Source organism: Python bivittatus, unplaced genomic scaffold (genome assembly GCF_059951505.1).
Source record: "Python bivittatus isolate LINGU-HERP-01145 unplaced genomic scaffold, Pbiv_v1 ctg000020_np1212, whole genome shotgun sequence".
NCBI classification, from domain to species: domain Eukaryota; kingdom Metazoa; phylum Chordata; class Lepidosauria; order Squamata; family Pythonidae; genus Python; species Python bivittatus.
The window spans coordinates 91,497,501-91,515,614 of NW_028277030.1; the positions used below are offsets into that span (position 1 = coordinate 91,497,501).

General features: G+C 36.9%; 1 protein-coding gene across 1 annotated transcript in view; it reads left to right on the top strand.

Annotated features, from left to right (window-relative positions):
* Positions 1-18,114, top strand: part of FMN2 (formin 2) — a 175,343-nt gene that overhangs the window by 21,270 nt on the left and 135,959 nt on the right. The window contains exons 2-3 of the mRNA XM_088143933.1: positions 2,412-2,578; positions 15,526-15,673. Of these exons, the coding sequence (XP_088000059.1) occupies positions 2,412-2,578; positions 15,526-15,673 (315 nt within the window). The remainder of the gene's footprint in view (positions 1-2,411; positions 2,579-15,525; positions 15,674-18,114) is intronic.

Below are 18,114 nucleotides of genomic sequence, written 5' to 3' on the forward strand. Positions count from 1 at the left end.
AGTAACTGTATCCTGTACTTTATGTACTTTATTGTTATGACAATGGTTTAATTGTTGAAAACGTGGATGCAGGTTTGTTGAAGTGACAATGAAAGCATATTTAGCTGATGATATCTATTGTTTATTGTCATTCAAATTCAAATAAATTAGCAAGTGAAAACTTCCCATTTTTTCAAATCCACTGATTTCTCTCTTTGTATATCATTTTTTACTGCTGTGAAACCAAGCTCCTTTTAATGATGTTTGTATTTCAAAGACCCCCTGTGTATTGGCATACCATGTTTATGTGTACATGTAAGGATAAACTGAGCTTTCTGCTGTTTTTCCATCAACAGCAGACTAATCCACCTGATGAATTTGAGTGGATTGAGGATTGTTTATAAAAAAAAATTGGCAGCTTGGCAAATTCTAAAATGCAGTTAGCAGGAACCACATCATGTTTTTTGAGGGGAGGCTCAAGAATGCCATTTGTTCATTCTACATTTTTAGGCCAACTAGCCTGATTCATCTTTCCTAGATTAGTATGTAGTTTGGAACTCAAAATCCTCCAACATTTGTACAAAAATGCATATTTGTTTTAAAAAATGTTTATTTTATTATTTATTAATTCAATTTATATGGCCACCCAGCTGTACAATCCAAGAAACTCTGGATGGTGAACAAAGTAAAACCAAGGCATTCCACTAAACCAAGAAAGACCAAATAAAACCATGCTGAGAGTGAAATCACAAAACCACTAATCACATATACCCATACCAGAGCCCACATAACTAACATTGAATGAGCCAGGTCTTCATGGCCTTGCAAAAGCCAATAGAATTGGGGTTGGCTATATTTTGCGGGGTAGGCTTGAAGGATAAGATGTGTATTTAAGTATATATACATTTGAACATATTTTAAATTAAAATATGGAATAAAAGAGATTTATCAATAAGTATGTGTAGAATTTACACAGAGTAAAATTAGGACAACCTATGTTTCTACTTTCATGCGCATGTTCCTCTCTACAACTGAAAATGTTCACATAAGTTAATACTGATGTCTCACTATAATTGACATCAATATTGATTTATTATCCAATAAATAAAAGCCTACATTTACTTTTATTTCTTGGATCTATCTCTTATCTTTTATACAAGATGCTCAAGGACATGTGCATAGCAGGGTCTTCTATTTTTTCCCAAGAGCCTTATGAGGGAGGTTGTGCTGAGAGACCAACTGGCCCAAAATCACACATTAAACATAGGGGTGTCTGCACATTAAAAAAAAAAATGGGGTAGTGAGCTTTGATTGCATTATTGCAGTCACCACCTTGACTTGTTTGAGCTTCTTGCCTGAGGCTGGATTAGAACCTGGGTATGCCTGCTCCTGGCCCAAGGTCTAAACCACTACACCATGCTGATTTCTTATATATGTAGTTCAGCAAAAGTTTATGAGTTTTTGTGTTAAATATCTCCTCTTTATTTATTTAAACATATTTTTAAATTATTTTGTTAATCACTTCAAGATGATCAAGGGCAATGAAGTTAGAGATATCATTATGTCTCAGTTTAAGCAGTGCCAGTTCATTGAGAGCTAAAATCCTGGCAGAATTCTATTCCTGCTTCTGGGAAAGTTTTCAATGTAGAAAGCATCCTCTTGTAGGTTATTGTTACCACACAACCTCACATTCTAATCATTCTGTTAAGAGCTTGGTAAGCGCAGAATAGGGGTGGCCAGTAGAAGAAAGTTGACCCCTATAGTGCAGCACTATTTTCTGATAATTGAACTCTCAACCTCTTTCTCTTCCTCCCCCACATTTCACTGTCAGACAGAACTTTTTGGAATGTTTGCCTATAAATAAGCTTGATGCTCCATCCAATCAACCTTACCAGATAAGTGGTAGGTTATAGGTTAACGTGCTATTTTATAGTTGAGAACTTAGCTTTATAATGAAAAATTAAGTTTTAGTACCTGACAGCAATTTAATTAACTTATGAAATGGCAGTGCTGTTTGCTGAGCACTCACACTACAGCAGAGCAAGTTGTGGAAAAGCTGGTCCAAGTAGCTAATACATCCTTCCCATCTACTTCCATGTGCCCATGATCCATGCAAGAAATGTAGCTGAAGCAAAGGACCACCTACACCAAATTTAGTACTTAACTCTCTGAAATTGCTGCTCTTATAGTAGCACATATTTTACCAACATGGCCTATCCAAGTCCAAGACTATGTTAGTTAAATCACATTGAGGTGATGGTGGTGATGTTGATGCTTATCAAATAAAAGCAATAATAAGGCATTTGAAGTGATGCTCTGTTCAAATGTATCTGAAGAGTTGGATACTATTTTCTACCTGTCAGCTTGTGTGCCTCACAGATGGTGGTAGCTCTAACCTTAACTCATTAACCTGTTGTTTTTTTCCCTTCCAGGTCGAACTCTGCTAGAAAAGCTCTCCAGCCAGCAGGAGAATGCACCCCAAGAAGAAGCAGAGAAGCTTTGTTCTTGGATCATTGCAATGGGTCTTTTGCTCCCCTTCAGTGACTGCTTCAGAGAGCCAAGTAGTCAGAGTGCACAGCAAAGTGCACCAGCATTTGATGTAAGCCGTAGCTTAAACTGTTGTTGGTATTTATCAGAGATTTGTGTGATAATTTGCTCTTTCATGTTCCCTTAAGTATCTTGAAAGATACTTATTCTGTTGTCATTTAAGTGTCTATAAATACTCTGTCCTTTAAAATTTTATCTTGTACCATCCACCCCACTTTGTAACCCATGTAGGCTTTTTCAGAATATTAATATATAGTATATTACTTATCGATTGATTGAATATGTGCCATCAAGCTGGTGTCAATTCTTAGCAACCAGAAAGATAGATTTTCTCCAGGAGGATCTGTCCCCAACCTGGTCTTTCAGGTCTTCCAATATAGCGCACCCATCGCCACTGTAATTGAGTCTGTCAGCCTTGCTACTGGTTGTTGTCTTCTTCTCTTTCCTTCCACTTTTCCCACCATTCTAGACTTTTCCAGGGAGATAGGTCTTTGCATAATGTGTCTGAAATAGGATAATTTGAGCCTGGTCATGTGTTATGTCAGAATCCTCACAATCAAACAACCGTCCTGCTAGTTTGCTTGCTTTGTTTCTGCCATTACAGTAAAAAAAAGGGGGGGGAGAGTGGAAGGTGGACCGTTAGGCACAGATGGATTGTTATCTGGTTCTCAGAAATGCCCAAGGCCGTACCAGCGTGAGACCAGGAGAGGACTAGGACAGGACCATTGACATGCGCAAGAGAGACTCAAAGACAGAAGGGGGGAGGCGAAATGGGAAGGGGGTAAAATCAAGTTTTGGCACGCATGGGACTCAGTTCCAGCAATGCTTTAGAGCTCTACACTACTTCTCAATAAATGAACTTTTCTTTGAACCTGCATCGGTGTCAAGGGGAGTTGCTTTCGTTGGGAACTGAGTACTGCAGTTTGTTACATGTTCCTTGAATGAGAACACAATTACCCATTTCCTTCAATGATCCATTTATTTGTTTTCTTGGCTATCCATGGTATTCTTGGCAGTTTTCTCCAATACCAAGATTCAGAAGTTTCAATGCTGTTTCTATCTTGCTTCTTCAGAGTCCAATTTCCATTTCTATAGACCATCACAAGGAAAATCATTGCCTGCATAATTCTAATCTTTATAGGGATAGACACATCCCAGCATTGAATATCTTTTCCCAGGATTTCATTGCTACTCTACAAGTCTATGGTGTATTGTTGACAATTGATCCTAAAAGGCAGAAGCTTCCACCACTTCAGTATCTTCATTGCCAATTCTAGGACTGGTTGTTGTACCTGTTGTCATCAAGTTGGTCTTCTTTATATTTTAGTCCCATATTTTCATGGTACTCCTTGACTTTCATTACTAGAGCTTACAGATCATTTGCATTTTTAGCTATCACAGTAGTTTCATCAACATAGTGTAGCTTATTGAAGTTTCTTTCTCCAGTTTTAAACCACACTCATCTTCTTCCAATCCAGCTTCCCTCAATATATACTCCACATACAGTTTGAATAAATAAGGAGGGAGTATACGACCCTGTCTCACTCCTTTACTAACCTGGAGCCAGTCTGTTTCATCATGTTCTGTCTGTACTGTGGCTTCCTGACCTTTATATAGGACAATGACATGTTTTGGGATTCCCATATTTCTAAGCACATTCCCTAGCTTGACATGAAGGATATAATAAAAGCCCTTTCTATAACCAATGAAACACATACTGACTTATTTTGGGCATTCTTTGGCTTATTATACAATTATCCAATGTACATCAGCAATGTCTTTTGTTCCTCAGCCTTTTCTAAATGCAGCTTGAACATCTGGCATCTCCCTTTCCATGTAAGGCTCTAATTTGCATTGGATGATCCTAAGCATTTTTTTGCTAGCATGTAAAATTAAAGGTATTGTATGATAGTTTGCACATTCTGTTAAATCTCCTTTTTTGGTGTTGGAATGTAGATTGATCTCTTCCAATTTGTTGGCTGCTGTGTTCTCCACATTTGCTGTCATAGCTTGGTTAGAACCCTTACTGATCCTTCTTTTGTTGCTTGCCATAATTCTGTGTATATTCTATCAATTCCTGTAGCTTCTGCCTTGGTAATGACTGGAGCGCTGATCTAACCTCATCTACTAGTATTAAAGGTTCTTGTAAGTAGGCAATATCTTCTAAGGTATCTTGGATATTGACATCTCTACTGTGCACTATTTCAGTATATTCTTTCCATCTTTGATCTTCTCTGGATCAGTTGCTATCTGTCATTGTTGTCCTTTAACATACCAATTTGAGGTTGGAACCTTCTTCTGAGTTCAGAGATCTTTTGGACTTCAGAGATCTTCTGGAAGACTTTCCTTATTTTTCCCATGTTTGTTTTCATTGTCAATGTCTTTAGAAAAGTTTTTGTAATTCTATTTCTTGTCTTTTCTAACAAGTTTCTCAAATTCTTTGTTAAGTTCTTTCCTGATCTTTCTTGGCTTGGGCTTCCCTTCTTGGCAATTTCCACAGTTTGTTCTAACATCCAATTTGCATCTAACATCCTCTTTCGGCAGTCTCTTTTCATATTCATCCTTAAAAGCTTCTTTAAGTTCATTCCACAGTTCCTCGGGTTCCCCATCAGTGAAGTACAGGACTTCAAGTGATCCCTGATGTTCTCCTTGAAAATGGTTGGTATATGCTCAAGACCAAATTTTGGAAACTGGTTGGAAACTGGTTGTGGAAACTTCTGCTTTAGCTTAACTTGGAACTTGCACATGAGCAATTTGTGATCTGTTCCACAGTCAGTCCCTGGCCATGTCTTTGCTGTTATAATTGAGCTCTTCCACTTCTTTCTACCAATAATACAGTTAATCTGATTTCTGTGAACTCCATCTGGTGATGTCCATGTATATAAGCATAGTTTTGGTTGTTTGAAAACTGTGTTAGCAAAAATTGGCAGAAATTGATAAATTGTTCTCCTGCTTTATTTCATTTTCCTAGGCCATGCACTCAAATATATTTAGTATAATTACTTAATAACATAGTAAATTATTTAATAACTTAATATATTAATGATTAAATGAAACCAACAAAAATCATTATGGAGCAAAGATTACGGACAGAACTTTTGATATCACAACTCTTTGCATTACCTTTCAGTGGTACCTCTTAACAAGTCCTTTTAGAAGCCTATTTAGACACTAATTCAGGTAAAATGAAGCTTGGTAGTGGTGGTAGGAAAGTAGTAGCACAACAGCAGGCTCTATCATCAAGCAGTAGACTCTAATTATAACAAATAAAGACTACCAGATATATAAAACTGAGCCATCTATTAATAAAAATTGATAGAAGACTGGCCTGAATTAAGTTGTTCTCTGTATTTATTCATGGTACCTTAATAAATACCTGAAGAAAGCTTATATGCTTAATACTCCAGTGACATATGTTGTAAATTGGCCTGTGTTTTTCTTGAACAGAGAAATCAGCATTAGAACATTTGATTGAAATAGTATTTGATCAGCAGTTTAAACTCTTCCCTGAGACAAGTTATTTAGAGTGGCTGTAAATATCCATATTGTTACATATATGTATTTTAATCGGTTGGAGGGGCATCACTGCTTGGAATTTGGGTTATAGATGGTTAGTATCAGGATTATTTCATATCCCTATTAGATCCAGAGGTGCCTTGCTGTACTAATTGACCCCATGAATAAATATAAATGCTTCACAATTATTGAGTATGTTTACCAAGGCATAATACTGGCTGGCATTTTACACTCCCCATATTAAATATGAAACTTTGGTATATGGGAAGATTAGACTTCATTAAAATAAAAGCTAAAGTATAGTTATGAGAAATCAATTTTAAAATGAATTCAAAAACATCTGTACTAATAAGCCTCATGCTTGATCATTGTTTAGATACTTGAGAGAAGAAATCAAACAAGACCCTTTAAAAAGGAAACAATTATGGCAGGCTTCCAACTTCCAATTTCCCTGTCCTTTGGCCATAATGGCTTCTGGTGATGGAGGTAATAATACAGAATATGTAAAAGTAATATATTGGGAAAGGCTGTTTTTAGGAATAATACAGTTTCCTTGTCTTTGACAGACATAAAATGCTAACTATCAAGACCATATTCTAAGAAGGATTCAATGCTAGATTTTAAAATAAAATACCCATATGATATGAAACTGTGCTGCATAGATCAGCAGGGAACTTGAAGATAACCCCTTAAGTTAATTAGTTTAGATAATCAGCCTTATCTTCAATTGGGAAATTTAGGGACTTGAGTGTTAACTTTCTTTTTAAAAAAAAAAAAAAAAAACTTAGAATGCAAAATAAAATCAGGATGTAGTCAAAAACTTCAGTGGTCAGAGTCAGTAGCTCTCTGGGCTATACATGTAGCTGCTGCCATTCTTCTTTATTCACACAAACTTGACCCACAACTAAAATGTTATCTAGTAATTCCAACTCACAACAACTCCTTTTTTGCTTTGACTTAGCTTTCTTAAATCATCATCATCATCATCTTGCATGCTGCCTGACCCTCAATGGCTCTGTCAACTCACAATGTCCTCAAATCTTACCAGCTTTTGAATTGGTAAGAACCCTCCTCTTGAAATCACCACTGATTTAACATTGTGGAGTCCTTGGGGTTCTCTCAGCTTGGTTCTTTTCTTGCAAACATTTCATTACCTGACTAGGTAACATGTTCAGTGCTAAAATGGGATGGGGTTTGCTCTCTGTTTATATATTGTGGCATGCCTTGCCAGTGCTGGTAAGGGTGGGGGTTTTGTTTTGCTCCTCTGGTAGTTCCTTGATTAGGGTATTGTTTACTGCTTGCTTGTGTGCCCTGTGATAACCTTTGCTTATCTGGGTGATGATTGCTGGTGAGGCGATCTTCTGGTCTTTGTCTCTTTTGAATAGTATGTAGATGCTGTTTATCTCTATGTGTCTGTAAGTTGCTGCCTTGTCTGAATACCAAGCTTCCAAGAATTTTCTTGCATTTTTGGATTTAGCTTGGTCTAAAATGCTGACAGTTTCCCAGTTAAAACTATGGTTCAGTCTGTCCATGTGTTGTGAGATTAAGGAGTTTTCATCATGTCTTCTGACTGCTAGTTGGTGCTCTGCTAGTCTTCTGCCTGTCTGTCCTACGTAGTGTTTGTTACAGTCCTTACACTGTATGTTGTAGATGACTCCTGTTTTTTCTTCTTGGGCTACTGGGTCTTTTGGTTTACTTAAGATATTTAAGATATAGCTTGTGTAGGTTGTGCTGTAGTAGGTTGAGTGGTCAGGCACTTTTTGATAAAGTTGCGTAGATATCCATTTCATTGGAAGATGTTGTATAGGTGGTCTTTTTCCTTTTTCTGCTGTTCTGGGTTGCTGAATTTTTCTTCTTATGTGCAAACTTCACTCATTATCACTGTTCCTTAAAATAGCCCTATCGTATCTTGCTGTATCTTTTTCAGCAATACTTTGTACACTGCACATCCATCAACTGAAATTTATTATAACATATTAGCTATCCTGGAGTCATTTAAAAACAAGCCATCCACAGGTCAGGAATGTGGATATTTTGTTCCTCTTTCTCTTCATGGTAGACCTCTATTCCACTTTAAAAAAAAAAGTAAAATGAATTATTTCCCCAAAGTTGGACCTATGCACACACTTTAAAAAAAAACATAGCAAGGATATAAGTAGAATCCTCAAGGTATTTGCAAGACCTCTTGAAAATGATTAACACATGATCATCCTAATATGAAAGAGTTGAATTTCCTTTGATTAGAAGTTAAAGTATTGCTTTTTAATGACAGATATAATTTCTAGTCTTTATTTTAAATGGTTAACAAAACATATTCATTAATTTGTAGGAAGAAAATGTCAAAGTTATTTACTATGCTGGTTGCCTACAGGAAATGTATATGCTTAGAAACATTATGCAGAATCTGAATTCAGGATAAACTTAGAAAAGATATCATGTTTTTTAAAGTAAAATACAAAATGTTTTATTTTTTGCATTTAGCCACAGGCAGACTAGTCTAAGACCTGGAGTGAATATTTGTCTTTAGCCCTAGGCCATTATGAAATCTTGACCTGGGTTAGGGAATGGATCCACCTGAACTGGAACAGGTGATTATGGTATATGTTCTGCAGTAGGGCAGGGCACCAAAGTGATTTGGAAAAAGGGCTTTGGCTCTCGTGGTGAGCCTGAGGATGATATCAATGCTTCAGTGAATGAAATAATTAAAGCACTGCCTTTTTAATGTGCCTCTTCAAAGCAACACCATCTTTTTTTCAGGACTGTGTTGGCTAAGTTTGAATGGGACAAACTCAGAGGAACTCATGTTCCAGGTATTCTGTGTTTTTTGACCATAGGAAACAATAGCAAATCATTAGTCTGGAGACAGGCCACAAGAATAGGTGTGATGGCAGTCCATTGTGACTTGCAGAAACACTGGCGAAAGGGAGTATTTTAAAAAAAAAAACAAAAGTGCCCACAGGAAACAATGGAATTACAGTGACCCATTTAAAGTCCTTTCAGTTAGTACTTTCCCATCCTAGGCCTAAAGGTCAACAGGCAGGTGGATGAGTTTCACTCAAAATACACACTTCAGCAACAACAACAACAACAACAAGAATTTGCAGGAAAAAACAGACAATAGTTCAAGCAACAGCTTAAACTCTGTCTTCATTTATTTTTAATACCATTTTAATATGCCACCTTAAGATCCTGAATGAAAGATAGATAGAAAACTAGCAAGCAAAAAAAGAAAGAAATGCCTTAACAGGGCAAACCCCAAATAAATGAAATAGTTTATTCACACACCCTTAGCTCAGTAGGAAAGCAAAAGATGTACTGAAGCTTTCACAAGACAGGAAAAACCTGGCAACCCAAATCAAGACATCTTTGTAGAAAATGCCCTATGAAATGCAACAAGAGTTTGCACGCACACCCCAAAACCTCAGTATAGCAATCAATCTTATGTAGAGACTTTGCATTTTGAAAGTTCCACATCAACAGGCACGTGAGTTCAAGCTCAAAATTTACATTTTGACAGCAGGTGTTTGTGTGCAGTCTGTACATATCTAGAGAGACACGTATGTGAGCCATGTCAGTCTCCATCTAATATGTGATTTTCAAGTGACTGGAACTAGTGACTCATCCCAGTTTTCCTGTCAGCTGAGTCAGTGGCAAGCTATGAGTACGACCCAGGTGAGTTCATGTCTAAGGAACAGCATCCACAGCTCTGGACATTGACATCAGTGGTATGGACACTGAAGTTTGGTTCCAACTGCCTGCAATAAGAACATGTCTGGAATAAGAGCATGTCTGTTATCTTGCCTTTCTTTGCTCACAAGTAGCATAGAATGGAACATTCTGCATAAGTGGCCAAACCACCAGACAGTGCTTCTCTTCTCCAAGGCATTGCATGAAGAACCCAGACATCAAAGGTTAACATGCTTTGCTCTGCCAAGAAGAATCTGATTTCACATGTTGGTCCCAAAGTCCATGACATGAATTTTCAGTTCGCCTGCCATGACAGTCAGCTCTTCATTGTTACCTTCGTGACCACTCTCACCTCTTCTGCCATGTAAGCCACATCCAGCACTTCAGTGAAAAGCAGCACCTACCTCTGCTTGGGTCCTATAGCTCAGGAGGTGCTGTTGGTTACAATGGCAAGTGCCTCCTTGCCACACCCCCCACTGCAAAAGGGGAGAGAGGTGAAATAGACCCACACCACCTCAGCGGGATCAGATACCTGACGTGAAGCCAATGTCCCTGTTGGGATCTGCCCTAAACTTCTTCCATGCACTGGCAATCCATGGATGCCAACTGCTAGCTGGGGGTGATACTGAAGGGTTTTAGTAATCCGAGTCAACCAGATTGGGGAAGCACTTGAAATCAATACCTGGTGAGATGACCATTCAAAGCTGCCACCTCCCCGTTTGCCCCTGGTGACTGCTTCTACCCCTGCACAGGTTCTGCTATGGAACAAATTGCCTACAGTTACCCAGAGATAGGAATGGCACTTTGATGATACCTAGGCAGGTGCTTAACCATCCTTGGCATGCTCCCCCTTGCTGACCCACGTCTGTTTAGGGATTCTGCTCCAACCTTGTTTTGAAATGTTTTCTTACTCTGGAGACAAGCAGGGATACCCGGAGTTAGTTGATTTTGTAAAAGTTCCATTCTTCTCTCAAAGTTTGCATTCTTTACACTATTCTTAGGAGGCTTTGTGAAGTAAACAAACATTCTGGTAGGATGTACCACTAAACTTTTATGAAACAAAGCCAGTTATTGGTTGATCAAAAATAAATGTTTAAAAAGCCAAGGAAGCTGTTTTGGAAATGACACTGTACTACTGTTGTTCCTGGCACCTTTTAGCATTAAAGAGAGAATTGGAAAAAAAAAAAAAAAACCAGAAAAACTCCAAAGAAAAAGAAGGGAAAATAGAATTTCTGGTAATATGCATCCTTTAATTTCCCACAATGCTATCTACCTGCCTCCTTCCTTCCTTCCTTCCTAGTTAATCACATATTGCTGACTAAGAGTCACTGTAGGTTCCTTGCAACCATTTCAGGCTGTTCAGTATGAATTGATTTAATTCAATTTCTGTCACATGTGGCTCTTAACCATTTCTGGGAAGTTTTCCTCACTTGGGGATTTGCTGAGAGCTGTTGTGAGCAGGGACTTAAGCTGCTTTGAGTTGAAGTATCTGTGTTGCTGCTAACTGTGCTGTAAGATTTTAGTTGCTACTTATTTATTCATAAGATGAGTCTGCCTACGTCAGTATAGAAACAAACAAGATAATAGCATTTCTGTCATTCAGCTTGGAGATCTGAACTGGTTTGCTCCTAACAGTAAGTACTATATGGTTTTAACTGATAACATTGCAGTTAACAATGCAGTTTCCTCTCAGTAGGAAGTAACTGTTTTGCAAGCTAGAATAGAGGTAGATCTGTCAGAAAAGTAGAACCGTTTGGGTAAATGTAATGAGAGGAGGCAGTAGCTGTATTGATTAGAAACGGGAAGCTCTCTCCAGATTCTGCAGGCAAATAGTGTGCCTCGCCCTTGTAAGAGAGCTCCGCAGTTTTAAACAAGAAGCCCACATCGCTGTGAAAGAGGATATGTTGCATGCAGTTGGTCAGTAACTGCATACTGTAGCTTGTGAGGCTACTCTGTTTAATGACAGATCAGAAATCTGTATTATTACTACTGTTGTTGTTGTTGTTGTTATTGAAAGTTTTAAATGAAAATTGAATGCCACATATATATTCAGCAACTTGACAGTGGCAATAAAGAACTTTTCTTCCTTGTAAAGCAAAATGACTTCTGCAGAGGTATCAAAGGTAAATCTGGATTTGATTTATCAAAATAAGGAACAGAGAGGGAGACAAAATATATAAGTTTCATAGTTAAATCTTCAATCTCTTTTGTCATGAAAGGCCGTATGCTCTAATATCGTAAAAGTATAACATTGCTATATTAAGAACTGATACTTTTCTTTCTTAGTCTTCAGCAGCTATGTTGGGTTTTGCTTTAAAAAGTTATTTGCATGTATGAGCATGAAAGAGGTTTTCTGAAGTATAGAAGCTATCACTTCCCAATAGATGCTGATGCTGCTGTCCAAGGAAAATAGAGATGGGGTATCATTTACTGAATTTCAAAGAGGACTTCATAATGTATCCCCAAACCCCAGATTAATTTATATAATCCTTGAAGATAAACGTATATAGAATTTTTATTGATCTTTCCTTTGCAGCAATCTAAATATAACCATTGCATCTTACTGAGATTTGAATTCTCTTTGAGCACCAAGTATTTATTTCCAGTTTGAGACGATATTAGTTTAGAATTTTCAGTGCAGATGACTAATTTGTGCACACATGCTATTAACATGCTCCTTGTATGAATCATATTTGTTTTAATGCATTAACTTTATTAATTTTCATTAAATATTGGGACAAAACGTCCACAACTTTTTTCTAATATATCTATATCTATATCTATCTAGAGAGAGAAAGAGAGAGAATACACATACACACACAGTTAAATGTCTAATTCATGTCTTATGATTTCTTCACATCTGTGCTTTCAGTCATGTTATCTTTTTTCTCATTTTGTATCTAGTAAGCTAAGCAAAGGCCGTGACTGACCCAGGGCATTTATCTTACATATTGCATGACTAACTTGGCATTTAACCCAGGTTTTTACTCCCTAGCATGGGCTTTAAATGTTTCTAATTTTAAGATGGTTACTATCTTCTGTGCTCTTTGCAGATTTTTTTTCCCTTTCCTAGCCTATCATTTTCAGTGATAACTTTTTTCTTTCAATTTGATACTTTTTCAGACTACCAATAAAAATGAATGGCAATAGTGATTAGTCCGATTATCTTCAGTAGCTTGATATGAAATATTAAATGCATTTTGTGTTCCCCTTGCTCCTGGTTCCTCTTTTTTTGAATATATATTAATTATCAGTCCCAAATGAATAAAAGTATAAATTTGTCCTGAGCAATACCAATGTATAAATAACATGATTTCTTTCCAGATAGTTCAAAGTAATACTGTGCTATGGTGATAGTCTTGAAAACTCAAGGCTGAATTAGTAGTGTAAAAAAAAACAAAAAACCCAACCTTTAAATAATGTGGGTAGAATTTTGTTCACCCAAGGCAGTTTTTGTTAATCTCTCCCTAGATCAAAAGTATCAAAAGTAGGCAGGCCCTCTGAACTGGATATTGGGGACACAATATTCTTTAAGAAGGGAGGAGGAGGAAATGCCCATTCAATTATGTTTATAGAAATTTTCCATTGGATTGTGTCCTTTATTACTTTAGTTGCCCCTCTTCTCCATCATTAAACAGGAATGTCAGTCTTCTCTTGAACTGCTAGTCAAAAAAATGGTACAGTCAGGCTTCCAATGACAGAGTCTCTGTTAAGATTTATCATATAAAAGCATCATGAAAGAATTCCAGTAAGTGCTGTGAATCAAATGCAATTTATACTGAAACCAACATTCAAATTCTTGCTCCTCGTTCTCCTGCCCATGAAGTGTAATAGGCTTGAACTCATTCTCTTTTGCACAGGATGGAAGGTTTCCACCTCTCCTTAATTTTTATGAAGGATAGTCTTGTTTCAGACTGTTGCCTTCTGTCCTTCTGAGAACTGACTCTCACCGCTAAAGCCTTCTTCAAATCATGCTGCATCCTGATCACTTCAGATACAATAATAGTCTCCTGTTGCCTTATTCCTTTGTGCTACTGCCTAGCTGGGCCCTTCTTCATTAGTTGTAAATATATAATGAGAAGCCACAGTTTTATGTCTCTCCAAAAAACAATATTTTTGTGACTCTTAACGAGCTAAGAATTCATTAAATATATGAAAGAAACTGTCAGTGAACTTTAAATGTTTTTATACTGAAATTGGGCTTCACCTAGATTCTCACTAGATGCTGATCTGCTCTGTTCTCCCAGTTAATAGGCAGCTTAATTCATACCATTCCAATTCAGCATAAGTTTATTATTTTATAAAAAGTAAATTTAAAGGGTGGGCAATTTATTCATTCATTCATTTATAAGCCACTTCAATCAAGGTGATTCTAAGAAGTAGCAATAGCTGCAGTCAATGCAGTAATAAGAATAAAATATAATAATGTAATAAAACAATGTTAATAAATATAAATAAAATAAATACAGAGTTATGGTTAAAATATATAATTAATATAATAATAGAAATGGAAATACAGATCCTTTTTGGTCCAGATGGCTGCTGGTTGCCTGAAATGGTGAGGCAGTCAGGAACACTGAGAAATAGTAAGGAATGGAAAGGTAAAAAGAGTTGTGATTATCAGCTGGTCTTATAGCATGCTAATACCTAGCAATCATATCTTTTAATGGAGGATTTCCTGAATGTCTCTGGAAGTTCTTTGGATCAGATTACACCCAAGTTTAGCTAAGCAACGGAGGGTTTTAGTACTGTACTTTAGTGGCTGTGAAGTGAAGTAAGCAATGGAGGGTTTTAGTACTTTAGTGCCTGTGAAGTGAACTGTTAGAGCCATTAATATGAATTGGGCCATCAATGCTAAGCATGGGAGGATAGATTAATGGGACAGGAGTGACAAAAAATAACACAAGGCACTTTGGACACAACTGACACATTTTCAGGAACTGTTACAGAAATAATACTCTTTAAAGTACTTATTTCAATACTCTTCAATACTCTTTAAAGTACTTATTTATAGATACTTTAAATAACCTAACAGTTTTATAACTGTTATATAATACTTTAAAATAACCTAACAGTTTTCAGCTTTGGTAAGTTAAATTAACAAATCATATGAGAGCTATTTTAGCAAACAAGCTGACCAATATTACACCTTAGTCTGATAATCTTTCAAACTTCTGTATGTCAGATTCTAAGATAAAGTTGTTATTCCACAATTTATACTTCTTAAAGGTCAATAAAGAGTTCACTTAACATTTTCTATTCCCAGGGTATTTCTAATTGTTCCATAGCAACATGAGAATGGCAGTTGTTTATGAACTAAATTGACTGTGCTGACAAACAGGCCAAGGAACTCCTTTAGTTATTTCTGGGTTCATTGTGTACTGTCCCCTTATACAAAATGTATCTTTAGTTTTAAATATCAAGGTATAAGTCCTCTGTCCTATTCATAGGTAACTGCGATTCCCCTGAAGTCTTTCTTTATGGAAGGACACAAGAATCTTTTCTGTACAATTGAGTTCTCCAGAAACTTTGACTTAAAATATTTAAGTTGATATTCTGATGTTATTTAGTAAATAGAGGCATTAAAATATCCATCTTTATATCTAACTTGGCAAATACAGAACCAAGACATGCCAGGAGTTTTTTTAAAATAAATTCTAACAATTTCAGGTTTCGTGAAGTAAGATATCAAAATGAAGTCTGGAGTAGCACTGCGTTGTTAAAAGCAGATGAGAGGTAATATCTTGGAAAATATGTAATGTTTGTATTTTATTTTTGTCTTGTAAATAACTACAGCAAGACCAGCTTTATACTTGGGCTGCAGTCAATCAACCCACTCATTCTTCAGATTACAATGAAGGAAGATTTCCAAGGAGAAGTCCATCAGTGTGGCCAGCACCAAAGCCTCCAGATGAAGAACAGAAAGTGAACCATATAAAGAAAGGTAAGGGGATACTAATATATGGAAATGATGGCAATAACAACCAAAACTTTGAGCCTGTATTTAAAGCCAACATTTCTGAATTAATTGGAGGCCAGAAAAAAGCTTGTGCTACCTCAGAAGTTGTTCTTGTGAAGAACAATATGAGGAGGGAATGCCATGTATGCTGCTTTGAGCTTCTGAATGAAAGGCAGGACATAAATCAGATAAAGAAAGAAAAGGTGGAAAATAAGTTTTGCATTCACACACTCCAGATTGTACAATATATTTTGCATGACACTGTGATTCGTTAGTTTCCAATTTCACATCATTATTATTTTCCAGTGGATAAGCACTGTTAATTTTGAAGCTTCAGCCAAAATGTTCATTTTAGGAAGAAGACTGAATCTTAATTAGCAATTAGCAATTTTCATTACTTTTTTTAAAGTTTAAAATACTTCCCAAGATAACTTACAAAAAAAACATTAAAACAACAAAAACCAATATAATGCTATATTTATCATCATTATATTTACAACCTACCGAGAAGTAACAACATGAGGGAAGTAACAAATTTTGGGGGAAGTGATTTTAGCATTCTTTCTGCTTCCATTTGAAGGAATAAATGCATTTTAGAGAAATGTATTTGATGGTTCACTGGATCGATTTCTGTGAAATGACTGCTGTGAAGAGCAGTAAACAGCAGGATTCAAAGGAGTGATTTTGTGCGTCAGGCCTAGTTTGCCTTTTTGTGATTTTTTGAAGAAAAGTATTTGACTTTTCATTTCACCCTTCAATCAAGTGGTATTTTGTGACTGGACATCCCATATTTAATGGCACTTAGAACACTTGAACTCAAAGGCTCCAAAAGGTTAACCATCTCTGATTACGGCCCTTCCTGTAGCAATTTATAGTGTCACCAAGCTGTTGCCGTGGTGGTAAATCAACCAATGCAGTCAGGTTACTGTATATTGGTCCACCTTACAGCTGGCTGAAGCTACAAATCACTAGTGTGGAAACGCTCCCCATCTTTGCTGAGCTAAACTTCCCAGATAGCTTCCCATAACTGATCACATCCATTTTTTCAAAACCATCAGTAGTAAAGCTGAGGCATTAAAGTAATAGGAGAAAAATTCAGTTGATTAGTAACACACATTGCTGAATTGGTTTGTTTTGGTCTTCATTGACTGAAAATTGAATGCTTTTTTTTTTTAGACCCTGGGCATATGTCCTCCTCCTCCTCCTCCTCCTGTCACACAATCAGCCAGATGTTTAGACTGGATTTGGTATTTTGAGTCCTTCCCAAAGACCAGGGATAGGCAACTGTTGTTTTTTGATGGTGTTAAAGGTATTGTCGCAGGATGTAAACTGTTCCAAGTAAAGCTGCCTTTTGTGATTGACTGATGGTGATTTTGTCAGTACTGATGGTGTTCAAGTGGTACTCCAGATGTTTTGGGATTGCACCCAAGGTGCCTATTGCTATTGGTACTATCTTTGCTTTCTTTTGCCACAGTCATTCTATTTGTATTTGTAGGTCTCTGTCTTTTGTGATTTTCTCCAGTTCTTCCTCTTCTATTCTGCTGTCTCCAGGTATTGCAATGTCCACTGTCCAGACTTTTTTGTTTTTCTTATCAACAATTGTTATGTCTGGGGTGTTGTGTGGCAGGTACTTGTCTGTTTGAATTCTAAAGTCCCAGAGCACTTTAGCTTCTTCACTTTCTATTACTTTGTCTGTTTTGTGGTCCCACCAGTTCTTGCTTGCAGGCAAATGGTATTTCTTGCAGGTATTCCAATGCACCATTGTTGCTGTTTTGTCATGCTATTGTTTGTAGTCAGTCTGTGCAATCTTCTTGCAGCTGCTAACTAGGTGGTCCACTGTTTCTTCAGCTTCTTTGCATTGTTCTTAAGGTTTGGTCTTGTGCAACCAGAATTAGCCCCTCTGTTTCTTTTTTCAACTTTCTTGTTCTTAGCCATTGCCAGGTCTTATTGTTATCTGCTTTGCTTGCTAGTTATTTTGTGTACTGAAATGTAATACTTTGCCTTGCCATGTCTTTTTTCTCTTCTTCATTTGGTCTTTCTCGTAGGCCAGTTTGGTTTCTTTGGTATTCAGTAAGCCTTCAAGCTGTATTAGTTTCAGTGCATCTTCTTCACTGTCCTTCAGATATTTTTCCAATGCTTTTCTTCAACTGTTTGGTGTACTTGCAACATTTCATACCCACCTATGCTTCTTTGGTAAGGAGAGTCTGTCAACGTTGCTATGTGGATGAAGGGGATAATTCATTGTCATTATTTTTCTGGTGGTCTTATTCAGGACTTCTAGTTCAACTTGAGTCTAGTCCACTATTCCAGCTGTATGTCTAATGACTGGAATTGCCCAGGTGTTAATTGCCTTGATGGTATTTCTGCCACTGAATTTGGACTTTAAGATCTTCTTCACTCCCATGATGTATTCACTCCTAACCTTC